General features: G+C 40.4%; 1 protein-coding gene across 4 annotated transcripts in view; it reads left to right on the top strand.

Annotated features, from left to right (window-relative positions):
• Window positions 1-12,856, top strand: part of LOC121731795 (partitioning defective 3 homolog) — a 55,148-nt gene that overhangs the window by 18,736 nt on the left and 23,556 nt on the right. For all 4 annotated transcript variants that reach the window (XM_042121424.1, XM_042121426.1, XM_042121422.1 and 1 more), the window contains exons 3-13: window positions 489-629; window positions 3,273-3,421; window positions 4,312-4,434; window positions 4,818-4,909; window positions 5,361-5,545; window positions 5,996-6,199; window positions 6,504-6,755; window positions 8,533-8,708; window positions 9,327-9,478; window positions 9,725-10,190; window positions 11,098-11,249. In XM_042121424.1, coding sequence (XP_041977358.1) covers window positions 489-629; window positions 3,273-3,421; window positions 4,312-4,434; window positions 4,818-4,909; window positions 5,361-5,545; window positions 5,996-6,199; window positions 6,504-6,755; window positions 8,533-8,708; window positions 9,327-9,478; window positions 9,725-10,190; window positions 11,098-11,249 — 2,092 coding nt within the window. The remainder of the gene's footprint in view (window positions 1-488; window positions 630-3,272; window positions 3,422-4,311; window positions 4,435-4,817; window positions 4,910-5,360; window positions 5,546-5,995; window positions 6,200-6,503; window positions 6,756-8,532; window positions 8,709-9,326; window positions 9,479-9,724; window positions 10,191-11,097; window positions 11,250-12,856) is intronic.

Below are 12,856 nucleotides of genomic sequence, written 5' to 3'. Positions count from 1 at the left end.
CGATAAGTTATGCAGGTATAAATTTATATAAGCTGGGAACTAGAACTTGTCCATTAGGAAAGATCGCTAGGTAGTTTATCTAAAGGATTATAGCTCATTAATTTGTACTGAAATAGGATTTCTATTCTATCCTATTAAGTTGGGTTGCACCAGAGGCGTGGTTAAAGTTAAAGTTATGGTTATAGTTAGGGCTAATTTAACTTTAACCTTAACCTTGACCACAGAATTTGACAGAAGACGTTGCTGGTCCGACAAGGCTTTAAATGAACGTGGGCGGGGGCGCTGATGGTAAAGGAGAACTGTCAAAAATGGCGATTTTGTATGATGACAGCGTTAGTTCCTTTTTTCGCCACGTGCATTTGGCGTCCATTTTTTACTTTAACCAAAGATCTGACATTTTGCATTGTAGTTAAAGTTAAAGTTATAGTTATCCCTTCTCGCATAATATCATACAGAAATGTTAAATATATTTTGTCTGTTGTTTCCAGGGCGGTGGCGGCGTGGGCACAGTGGCGGATTCATGTGTCGAAGTGGGCGCCGGCGCAGACGGTGGAGGTGGGCTCCAGGTGCGACGCGGCAGCGAGCCTACTCTGCATCAGGACAACCTGCCCCTGACGCTGCATGACGATGTAAGAGAATCTACCTTAGGCTGTTTTCACATACAACGCGGCGCGGCGGTGCCGCTCCATTACTCTTCCTTGTGTCGAAAAACGCTGCCGCTGCGACGCCGTGTGTAAACATGCTTAGTAATTAGCACCATCAAGGAAATCGATTCATAGGCAGTTGACAGATCCACGTCATTTGGTCGGATCATGTCAATTCAATGTTAATTGTAGACTGTCGGCTGGGTTTGACGTAACGCGACCAAATTACGTAGGTCCCCCATCTCATGCCTAAGAAATGAGAATCAACTTCCCTACTATCAGAGATACCTACATTAGTCTACACTCTACATTAGTTAGTGCAGGATTGAACGGTGGTAATCTTACCGGAGTCTAAAGCGAGATAAGTGCTCTGTAAGTGCAACTAGAGTGCCCTTAATCCTCAAATGTGTAGGACGCAGGTCCATAATGCGCCTTTATGTAGACTTCAAGTAGGCTGATTAGTGATTACATTTCATGCGAGTTGCGACTTGTGACAGCAATATTCAGAAACTTCCCAAATAAAAATTTCGTTTATAACATTTTTATTGACATTCTATAATTTTCGACTGTTGCATTGCCATTGTAACTTGCAAGCATTCAAGCTGCGTATCTAGTAGAACCAACTTCAGATTAAACATGACCTTGAAAGTGCTGTCTGATGTAAGAGAGAGGAAAGAATACTAATTTGGTAATGAACTATTGACTGTTTGAACTTGTGACTCAACAATACACCTGTGGTGTGTGGGACGGCAGTCGCGTCCTACATGTATAATTGTTAATTAACGTTTAAATATGTTCGTTGTTTGACGGTCATAAGAATCGTAGATTCGAAATTATCTTGTAATACACAATTACAAGATAATGTGCGGCGTGCACGCAGCTTGCCTTCAACGTTTTGGACACTCAGCAGCAAAATGGATTCTGACGTCACTCCCTAGACGTATCTACTATATATAATAATATTCTTTGTAGACGAGTGTACAAAATGGCGTCCACGCCACGCCACGACGACGCTGCGCTGTCGCGACGTGCACGTCGCGCAATCGCGGCGTGTGCGCTGCGCAGTCGCGTCGCTTTCAAATCGCTCGCTAATCGCCAGTGTGATAAGGCATTAACTGCCGCAATCAGAGTGGAACATTAAGGGTGGGTTGCACCAGAGGCGTGGTTAACCGTTAAAGTTAAAGTTATGGTTATAGTTAAGGCTAATTTAACCTTAATCTTTACTTTGACCACAGAATTTGACAGAAGACGTTGCTGGTCCGACAAGGCTTTAAATTAACGTGGGCGGGGGCACTGCTGGCACAGGAGAACTGTCAAAATTGGCGTTTTTGTATGATGACAGCGTTAGTTCCTTTTTTCGCCACGTACACTTAAAGTACACTCCAAATATTTTATAAGTACTTTGATTATATATTTTATACTAACCGCCGTACTCAGAGACATATTTTAATTATGATTACCTTCAATTAAGGCGAGGATAAACCCCAATTTGTTATTCCATGACTCCCGGTTTACCTAGTTCCAATATAATAACGAAGTGTTAAAAAATATGAGATATAAAGCACAATATTTAAAATACCTTAAACCGTAAACATTTTAATAAAACTTTGGCTGTAATTAATTTACAAACTCACCTCCGAAAAAACTCTATTTCATCGAAATATAAGTATTAACCAGGATTATTATACATTTTATTTGAATAAATTGTTAGTAAATGTATATTAAAATTTCTTTAACCGAACAATTTTGTTTCTTAATATTTATTTCCAAAGATATTTAAAAAAAACATGAAAAATAGAGAAGATCCGCCCTTGTTGTTACAGTTTTATGCTAAGCTAAAATGAATCTTATTGCGATGCGTATACGCTTGGTCTTTGGTTGTGTGCAAGGTTATCGTTTTTGATTGAGATTAATCCCCGCCTCAAATGAAGAGTTTGACAGACATTGTAATTTGTATGGGGCTTATGGCAAAATGTTGAGTTAATTACAAAATTTAAGTAATTAGGGCGGGTGGGTTGCACCAACTTACTTTAACTATAACTGTAACTTTAACTATAACTTTAACTACAATGCAAAATATTAATGTTAAAGTCAAAAATGGACGCCATATTTAACCATAACCATAGAGCTCAACAAGGCTTTAACGACAATTTGTATGGAGTTGGCTGTCGAGTGCCGAATTACAATAGTTTTATGGTATTGAAACAGCGCCTCTAGTGGCAAACAAAAGTAACTTTAAAGTTATTCAACGCCATGCAAATAGGAATATGTTATTAATGCAGCATTTTAACGCTAGAGACAGCACCAGCATAGACAGTAAACAAAGAGTTTTGTTCGTCGTTTGACAACGTGTCTGTCAATATTCTGATATGACGTGTGCAACATGTCGGATTTGTATGACGTGCTAGTAACGCCCTCTGCTCCGACCTTTGCTTAATGTTCCCTATTGTCCTAAACGTGCTCACGGTGAAAACAGACAAAAAATTACATTTAGCCCTCTGAAGCTGTTTAGATTTTGGGAGAAACGAAGCCAATTTAGATGTATAAATTCTACGTTAGAAATTGTATACTAGATGACACCCGCAACTCTTTTATCTTTAATTCTATGAGTTCTATGACCAATTGCAGGCATCCGAGCAAACGAAGCGGTGGTCGGCCGCGGTGGTGTGCCGCGAGGACCGCGCGCCGCACAAGCCGGACGCGCGCCCCGACCCCGCCCCCGCGCCGCACTTCCAGCGACACTCCAACAGACTTTCCATGCAGTTCTCCGGACCGGGGTAAATATTAAATAGATAAATCTTCTAGATGGGCAAAAGCAGAACAGTAAAACAAAGGGCAAACGCTCAACAACAGAGGCGACTAACTCTAAAGTGTCGATTTTATAATTCATTTTTATACTTGAAAATAAGCTCCGAATTGTTTCATTTTCTAAAATTAGATACTACATTATATTTCCGAGAATTCGATCTGAGCAAAAACACGATATCTTAAAATTTTTTCGATAGAACAAATCACAAAGATGCATCTAATTTTCATTTATTGCCATAACCGTGTATTGAACTAAGTTAATATTTTAACACATTGTATAAAATTCTATCATTGAGAGATCGACCTAGCGGATTTTTAAAATGTTGTATATTTATCGAGTTATTGAGAAAAAACTAATTTGGCGATGAATCCGCGTTGTTCTTTTTCACCTGGCATATGAAAGACGGGCGTGAGTGTGAAGAGAGAAGGACGATATTTAATTTTTGGGGTTAGTCGCCCTCTTAAGACAGATTGTTGCAATACCAATACAAAATATTTGAATTAAGTGTGTGAGTCGTGACACGCTAGCCTTACTACTGTACGTATTTAGGGAGCAAAAGGCGTAAAGATTAAAGGGAGCACGGCTATGTAAACATTGTTATTGCAGCTGCAACTGCTCTATATGGTATTAGAGGTGGATGAGGTTATATAAAGAGCTAGCGAGCTAGCCTAGGGCGGCTAGGCAAACATGCCATTTTCGCCCCTATAATGCTTTATTTTACAATTTTATCCGGTGCTCTTGCCTCCCTAGGCACACGTCTTCTTTTCCTGTTATGTAATGTAGCACCATTTCCATGTGCGATGACTTTATTCTGTTTCAATTTTTATATTTATGTGTGAAAATAATAAATATTTCCAGAAGTGGTGTGTGGCTGGACGCAGCGGAACGTGTACAGAGTTACGGCAGCAAGAGTCTCCCGCGGGACGCTCGCAGGGAGCCTCTGGGACAGGACACGCCCCCCAGCGTCGACCAAAACCATAGGTGACTTGCGATATTAATATTATTTATTGCCATATAATTATTGTTAAGTTATTTGAATGAATATTAATTGTCATTGTATATTCTCTTTGAGGCCAATAATGACATTTGAATAGTACTGCATAAAATTGACTTTCCTTGTTTTTTCGGACTAAACTCTATCCCTATTAATAAATAGATTCACGCTGTGTATACAATATTGACTATACATACATAGTCAAACAATATTTTATCCTAGTCTGTCTGACTAAACATTGTAGTTGTATATATCGCTGTATAACTTTTGTATACATGGATATCCGATGGGGCTAGTAATTGTCAACGATTAGATGATTTGTGTAACAATTATTGTTGTGGTTTTTGCTGAGTCAGTATTTGTGTAACAGGGTGGAGGAGATGCTAAGATGGGTGTCGGGAGTGAACAACGTGGCCAGCGTACATCCCGTCCAGGAGCGGCCGTTGGACTTACTACCTGAAGGTACATACCATCTCCTGTTTGTCTGCGTGTGGCCTGTTTCACCACTTCCTGATAAGTGTCGAATAGGCTATCCACCTGCACTTACCGTCTTGACAGATAAGAGTATGAAGAATCTGTCAAATAAGTTGTGCTTAAATAGGCTTTCCGGCACTTTATCAGAAAGGAAGTATTAGTTAAAAATAAAAACTTCATTGCTTTAATTAGATGCTTATTAGATGCCATACTCTCGACGATTAATAACTCAAATCCCAAACACACAAAAAGTAGCTAAAATCCCACAAGTCGTTCACGTTGTAGAGTGTGTCAAAGTAATATACACTCGTCATAGTCGCTAATTAACTGCTTTACATGAACGATTTATAATGTTTTAATTAAAATATAAAAATAAAAAGTCAATCACAATCGGGTATTTCTTTCAACTAAGTATTATCTTTTCAATTTCCACGTCCAGGTGGCAACAGCGAGCGCGCGGTCTCCGGAGTGGAGATCCCAGTGAGTCCCAGCAGCAAGCCGGCCACGCAGACCGTCTCCGTGACCCTGGTGAAGGGCGACAAAGGGCTGGGCTTCACCATCACCACACGAGACAACCCCACCGGTGGACACTGTCCTATATACATCAAGAATATATTGCCCAAGGTGTGTACAAAGATGTAGTTAGACCTGCTTGCCAAACAACATAAAAAAATCTACAATGGAGTAGATGACATACAGAAGAGAGAGACAGATAAGCTATAAATCTGATAATGTTTCTGTTCTTATGCTTTTATATTGTGGCTATGCTAAGCCAGAAACCTGGTATAGTATGATGGTATAGACATTTAGCAACCGTAGAATCGTGCTCAGTGTTTTATATCCGTTGAATCGTGCGCACGCAAATTATGCGTTAGAAGTAGCCAGTAAAATAAAAAAAACACCACATTTTTTAAGATACATAGGTGTTTGTAAATGATTTAGACGCCAGACGCATAGCGCACTTGCAATAATTTTGGTGCAGTTACACCGCTGGCGGGGATAGTTTTTACTGTCTGAAATCCGTTTTTTTGACCCTTTACTATGTAGTAATAATATACATAATTCGTATTCCAGGGTGCAGCTGTGACGGACGGTCGTCTGCGCGCCGGGGACCGGCTCGTGTCAGTGGGTGGCGCGGCGGTGGCGGGTCTGGCGCAGCAGCAGGTGGTGGCTCTGCTCCGGAACACGCCCCCTCGCGCCGCGGTAGATATCGTCGTCGAGCGCCCCGCCCCTCACCCCGCGCTAGCTACGCACCCGCAAAACGCCACGCGTACGCAGGTACGTACATTTACGTGCGAATTAATATAGCCAATAATAATGAGTCGCTGTACAGAACGACCACAATCTCAATGGCTTTCGGATGCTTTTTTTTGTCATTTCCATGACAAAACGAGACAGACTAGGACCGTTGGCAACGTAGTTTGTAATCTTTGTTATTCTGCAAAAATGGAAAATTAAATTAAATTATTCACCGACGCGTTCCGATAAAGATTAGGTACGACGAATATTGTAAGTATTTAGTACTTACCTACGTGGTATCGGCCATCCCCGGCACGCACTAAGCGAATTATTTTCATTACAGAGAGTGGAACCACAGCCTAGTCCAAAGAAATATAACGAAAAAGCCATAGGATCTGAGATGCCAGTTCAAACGGAGAACAAAACTGAGAACGGCCGAGTTTCGAACATGGTGAATGCAATCAACCAAAGCGCGAATAGCTCCATACGAGGTCGGATACCCAAGAGTTCTTCGAAAGACGATCTCTTGAAGGACCAAAGCCTGAACAACTCTAATTCCAACTCAAACGACGCGCTAAATTCGTCTTCAAGATCTGTAAGTACTTATATATTAACCGAATCTATATATATAAAACTCAAAGGTGACTGACTGATTGTCATAGTGATCTATCAACGCACAACCCAAACCAATCGACGGATCGGGCTGAAATTTGGCATGCAGGTAGGTGTTATGACGCAGGCATCCGCTAAGAAAGGATTTTTAAAAATTCTCCCCCTGAGGGGGTAAAATAGGGGATGAAAGTTTGTTTAATATAATAATACTTCTTAACGCGAGCGAAGCCGTGGGCAAAAGCTCGTTACTAATTGTTATTAGTAACGAGCTTTTGCCCACAGTTAATTATTAAATGTGTAATTAGTACACAGTTAATAAGTAATGTTTTTAAAAAAACCCCCGCCAAAACAACTTTAAAAAATAATGAAATAATATTTTTTTTGATATCAATAATTGCTATAGCTATAGCGATTGAAATTTTTACTAAATCCTTAATTTTATTTGTACTTTAATAATGGATAGTAAAATTAATATTTAAGGGGGCTCCCATACAAAAATTACATTTTTTGGGCTATTTTTAGATCTATAACCGTACGGAACCCTTCGTACGCGAGTCTGACTCACACTTGGCTGATTATTTCGAACTCACTTATTTCTGTTATTCAAAGTACCTAATCACTCGTGCAATCAATTCACCTTTGCGAACGCAGTGGCAGTGTATGGATGTCCTTCTTGAAAATATCAGCTGGACGGCAGACTACACAAAATCTTTGACATTCCCGAACACGTGATTTTACTAGTATATCGAGATGAAATTTGAGCTGGGTTTTTAATCAGCACCAGCATCAGAGACGATTTTGGTGATACCATGGCGCTCCGCCGTTAGTTGACGGATTTGCAAAATTCTTTTGTTATTGTATAAGATGTAGTCCGAATTTCGTAACATGTTACCAAAAGTGGTGATCTGATGGTGCAATTCATGAGAAATCGAGAGGAGCTAAAAGGAGGAAACTAGCTGACCCGGAAAACATTGTTTTGCCAATTATTATTTTTTATACTATCAATATAAAAAGTAAATAAAATCTTATTGTCAGGCCTAACGAATGTACATAGCATTATAATCGGTTGAACCGTTTTGGATGAGTTCGCGCAAACACTGTGACCCGAGAATTTTCTATACATATTTGACTAGATGATCCGGCAAACGTCAGTTTACCACATAAATTATTTCTAGTATCAATAATATATTATATCAAAAAGCAGATAAAAAATTATCCTCAAGCCTAACGAATGTATGTATGCAAAATTTCATTGAATCGGTTGAGCAGTTCGCTTACAAACATTGTGACATGAGAATTTTGTATATTTTAATCTGACAAAGGTTAATATATTGTACGCAAATACACACAAAAACTAACCAAATTCGGACGTGGACGAAGACGTGGCTAGTAGATTATATTAAATAAAGTTATAATATTATTTTTGTAACAACTACAGCAGAATCGATCCAGTAGTGTCAGAGCCTCTTCGATTTCGATAAATAAACATATCATAAAGTATTACTAGTGTTTATGGCAAAAAGTATTAATTTGATTCTCAAAGTACAGATTGAAAATGTGACTCGAACTTCTCAAAATTTTATCTGATAAATTTAGTTATACTACGTTCGTACAAAAAGTGATTACGAGAATAATTACACAAAATAGCCGCGGTGACATTTTGAATGCGTTGGGCGAGTGCGGGGGATATGAAATGCGCGGGTGAAAACCGATTTTTTTCTGTCATAGGTCGCCTCCTTAATATACCTTTTATTCTGCAGCTACTAAGTCTAAGGAACCGGCAGATTCTCCGGCTTGACGTGCCGGTGCACGACTCGGAGAAGGCCGGACTGGGGATAAGCGTGAAGGGCAAGGTCACCGTCGGTCCCGAACCCCATGATCTGGGCATCTTCATCAAGTCGGTCCTACACGGTGGCGCCGCTTCGAGGGACGGAAGGTATGGTTATGTGCTATTTCATCGACAAAAACTTAATTAGGTTTACACTCCCCTGTCTAACATTTTAATAGATTTGTCCACACTGTGGCTTTTTCTGTTCGTCAAGGGCATGCGTTATAGCGCAGTCAACAGCGAACGTGCCCGCGGCGCATGCTCTCTGACCGTATCCAAAACTTCAAAAATGACAATATTGGCGTTGCGTTCCTTGACGCATTCAACTATTGAATGCGCTAATATGAAAGTTGATGACGAAAATTGAAGATGAAAGTGCACAGTGTGGACATAGCTAATGGTGTGTTAGCTCATTACGGCGCGCGGCGGAAAAAAGGGCATACTTATTTGTTATATTATAGTACGCTTGGAGTTTTTAGAAGGCGCTTTCAGCCTTGGCTGTAATATTATTTGCTACATTATAGGTACAGTATACCCTATATTTCAAAATGATAAACAAAACATTGAAACTTGACTGAATGAAGATGCCATTGTAGTACAATTATAATATTAGTGCGCAGTTATTTTTTTAACATTAAGATTGGTGGAGCTTTGTTTACGTTTATACCTAAATGAAAAAAAAAGTATTTTCAGGTTAATTACGTTACAAACGTTTGCTTGTTACAGATTGCACACTAACGACCAGTTGCTGAGCGTGAACGGAGTGTCGCTAGTGGGTCAGTCGAACGCCGAAGCCATGGAGACGCTGCGACGAGCCCTGCTGCACTCCCGACCCAACGTGCACGGGAGTATATCCCTCACAGTCGCCAGGAGAACAGGTAAGAAAGAGTTGGAGTGACAGAACATGGTAAATGTGGCTTGTAAGTTGTAAGCTTTACAGTATTTTTAAGATAATAAGTAACTAAATTTTTGTATTATGTTTTATTACCTACAAGATAATAAATAATACAAAAATTTAGTAACGTGACGTTGTGGCGAGCGCTCTTTTGATGCCATACAAATTAACTTCTTCATTCATGCTATTTTCTATTTTAATGTATGTATATTTTTTGTCTCGTTTACAGACAGCATGGATAACCTAGCGAGGTGGAAGGACGATACGCCGCCAAACGGGAACGACACAACAAACTCGAACGAGAACAGCAACTCGCAGAACTTCAACACGATCATATACAACGGCGATAAAGAGAACAAACCCGAGTACCCCAAATACGAGAAGATTGAAGAGCGACAGAAGCATGCGACTGTCGTCACCGTCAACAGCAACGGCAGTTGGGCGTCAAACCAGTCGGACGATTGTAAGGGATACCTCGAGAGAGACGATTCCAACCACGATAGTAAAAGAGACAGTTTCGAGTGGAGTCGACTGGATGGGTGGAATCCGGTGATAGACAGACTGACGGGGCTTCGTAACGAGAGCTATTATATGGCGACGCAGCCGCACGTGCCGCTCGCGCCGAGCGAACGTCGTGCGCACGCGCGCTCCCCCCCACACCATCACGTGATCATTGAGGAGGATTACGTCACACGGTGGGTATTCCATTTTTTAGCATAACCTAGGAAGTTTAGCTACAATATTTAATGTGTGTACTATACATAATATTGTTACGTGCTAGGGTTCGATGGATTCGAAGAGAAAGACCTGCTGACTCTCTTGAAGACTTTTCACTAGCACAACGGTCACACTAAGCACTAAGTCCAAAAACTTAAGCACTATCACTGTCCTAGGTCGTAGCCAAGTCGTAGGTTCCACTAGAATCACTTTTTGAACACTTGTTTATCACTTCGAAGTCACCTTGATGATAGCTCGTATCGAACTGAATTACCGGCCTGTCTGCCTGCGATTATTTATATGGGCCGGATCGAATCTCAGAATATTCGAGAACATTCCTTTCTTGAATGATTAGCGTAAACAAGTGTTGGACTTTTCTAGAAAGCACATACAACTAACGCCATCTAGTATTGAGTAGGGGATTTATGTTGTCTGTGTTCCCTCGATAAGTTTCGCTGGTTTGACGCTAGATGGCACGACGTATCCGTAACACTATTATGTAAGTTATTATGTAGGTTGTTTGCCAAATTTTTCGTATATGTATTTAAAAATAAACTGACGATCCTAAAGGTGCAACCACACTACTCACTAGGCTGCATACGTTTCCGTCCCGCAGTACTGAAGTGAAGTCGCGTAGTTCTGATTTCGCATATGCTTCGTACAATTTCGTACTTTGCATGAAATTGCACCATAGAATACATTGATTCCTAGACAGTTGACGGACCTACGTCAATTGGTCGGTTTGACACAACGTGACCGCCTGCACTCCGCCATCTGCTTATGAATCAACTTCTCTGATAGTACATTTAGTGCGTACTGCAGTCTCACCTTAACTCAACACCTTAATCCTTGCATTACCTTCTACAACATGTCCCCCGTATACAGAGGCAGCGCGGGCGAGTCAGGCAGCGAGAGCGGTCACGGGTTCAGCCGCGACGCCGTCGGCCGCCGCTCGATGTCGGAGAAGCGGCACGCGGCGCTCGACGCGCGCGCTACCGGCACTTACAAGAAGATCAAGGAGCTTAAGGCTGAGCATGGTGAGTGCATTGTCAAATTGCTTTAGGCTTCGACGAAACCTACGCGACCAAAGCGACTGCGAAGCGGGAGCGTCTGCAACGCGAGACGTTCGCGTCGGCAGAGCGAGAATAATACAAAAAAAAAATAATACAAAAATTCACGAACTTAAAATACAATATAATAACAGTGTTTGAGACCCCCTTTTAAGTAAAGTTACCTGTGTTAGGGGAATCTCGCTCTGCCGAAAACAATAAAAGTGAGGCTAGTAATTATTACAAAGAGAAATATAGAGTTTACTCATGGACGTATAAAAGTTTACTATTTTTTTTTTTTTTATTTATTTATTTATTATAATTACTAATATCTTAATAGCTATTCGGAAAGCGAGCGCGTATGTACTTCTGTTGGTGAAATGTGGGTGTGAGTGTTGTCTGTATTGTGTGTATGTGTGTTGTGTGTATGTGTGTTGTGTGTGTGTGTGTTGTGTGTATGTATGTTGTGAGTGTGGGTGATGTGCGTGTGTCTGTGTTGTGTGTGACGATGTTCGGTATAATATGTGAATGTAAATATTTAAGCCAAATTCATGCTGGGTAAAAACAATTTCATTTTGGATAAGGAAAACCTAACATAACCTATCAAACAGTGCTTCCGTTTCGTCGTAGCTTAAGTGTAGTAGCCATTTATTTAGGGTCTGTTTCAATTTATATTTGCTTAAACCATAAATGTTCTGTTTTTATTAATTAGGTTGTAAATGTGGGTGGCTTGTGATGTATATTGTCTTGCAGCAAAGTTGGATCTTACTGTGACTTTATCGATATTTTTTTATTTCTTCGCTGTGTTGTTTTGCTATTATTATAATTTAAATGTTTATGGACTTTTAAGACTGTGTGTAAAGTATATAATTTTCTGATCGTTAGCAATTTTGATTCAGTATAAAGCAGGTGAGTTGGATATCTGTATGGTTTAGAGTACATTACTTTAATGAGAGACCTTTGTGCTCTTTCCACTTCTATTAATTTACTTTTTATGGCTCCCCCCCAAACAGTTATACAGTAGCTTATAACTGATTCTGCTAGGGAAGTATAAATTGGGTTTAGTAGAGGTTTCGTAGCGGAATGTCTCAAACCTTTAAATATCCAGGTAAGTTTCCTAACTCTACCCGCCAGCAGTTCTATTTGTGCATGCCATGACAGTCGCTGATCAATCATTATGCCCAAGTACTTGGTTGTCTTAACTTTATTGATTTCAGGACAGGGGCATACAGGAGCATTACGATTGCATGAGTGAATTTTTACACTGTAGTTAGTGGGGGGCTGTGTGTTATTGTACTTTGTAAAAGTCATAAAGTTGGTTTTAGTAACATTGAGGGTAAGAATATTGTTATTGAGCCATTCGGATATTAGTCTGAGCCCAGCTTCAGCCTTTTGTTTAACTTCTTCCCATGATTTGCCAGTGAAAACAATAGCAGTATCATCTGCATAGGAGAAGATTTTGGCGTTGTTGAGTTCGAGTCGGCAGAGGTCGTCAATGTAGACGAGGAACAAGGTTGGACCGAGTACGCTGCCTTGTAGACCCCATAGCAAATATCCTCGTCCTCACTAACGACCTCACCAATCTTTATCCTTTG

This window comes from Aricia agestis, chromosome 11, assembly GCF_905147365.1.
Source record: "Aricia agestis chromosome 11, ilAriAges1.1, whole genome shotgun sequence".
NCBI classification, from domain to species: Eukaryota; Metazoa; Arthropoda; class Insecta; order Lepidoptera; family Lycaenidae; genus Aricia; species Aricia agestis.
Note: the sequence above shows the minus strand (reverse complement) of the source record. Positions and strands in the feature narration are given on the sequence as shown.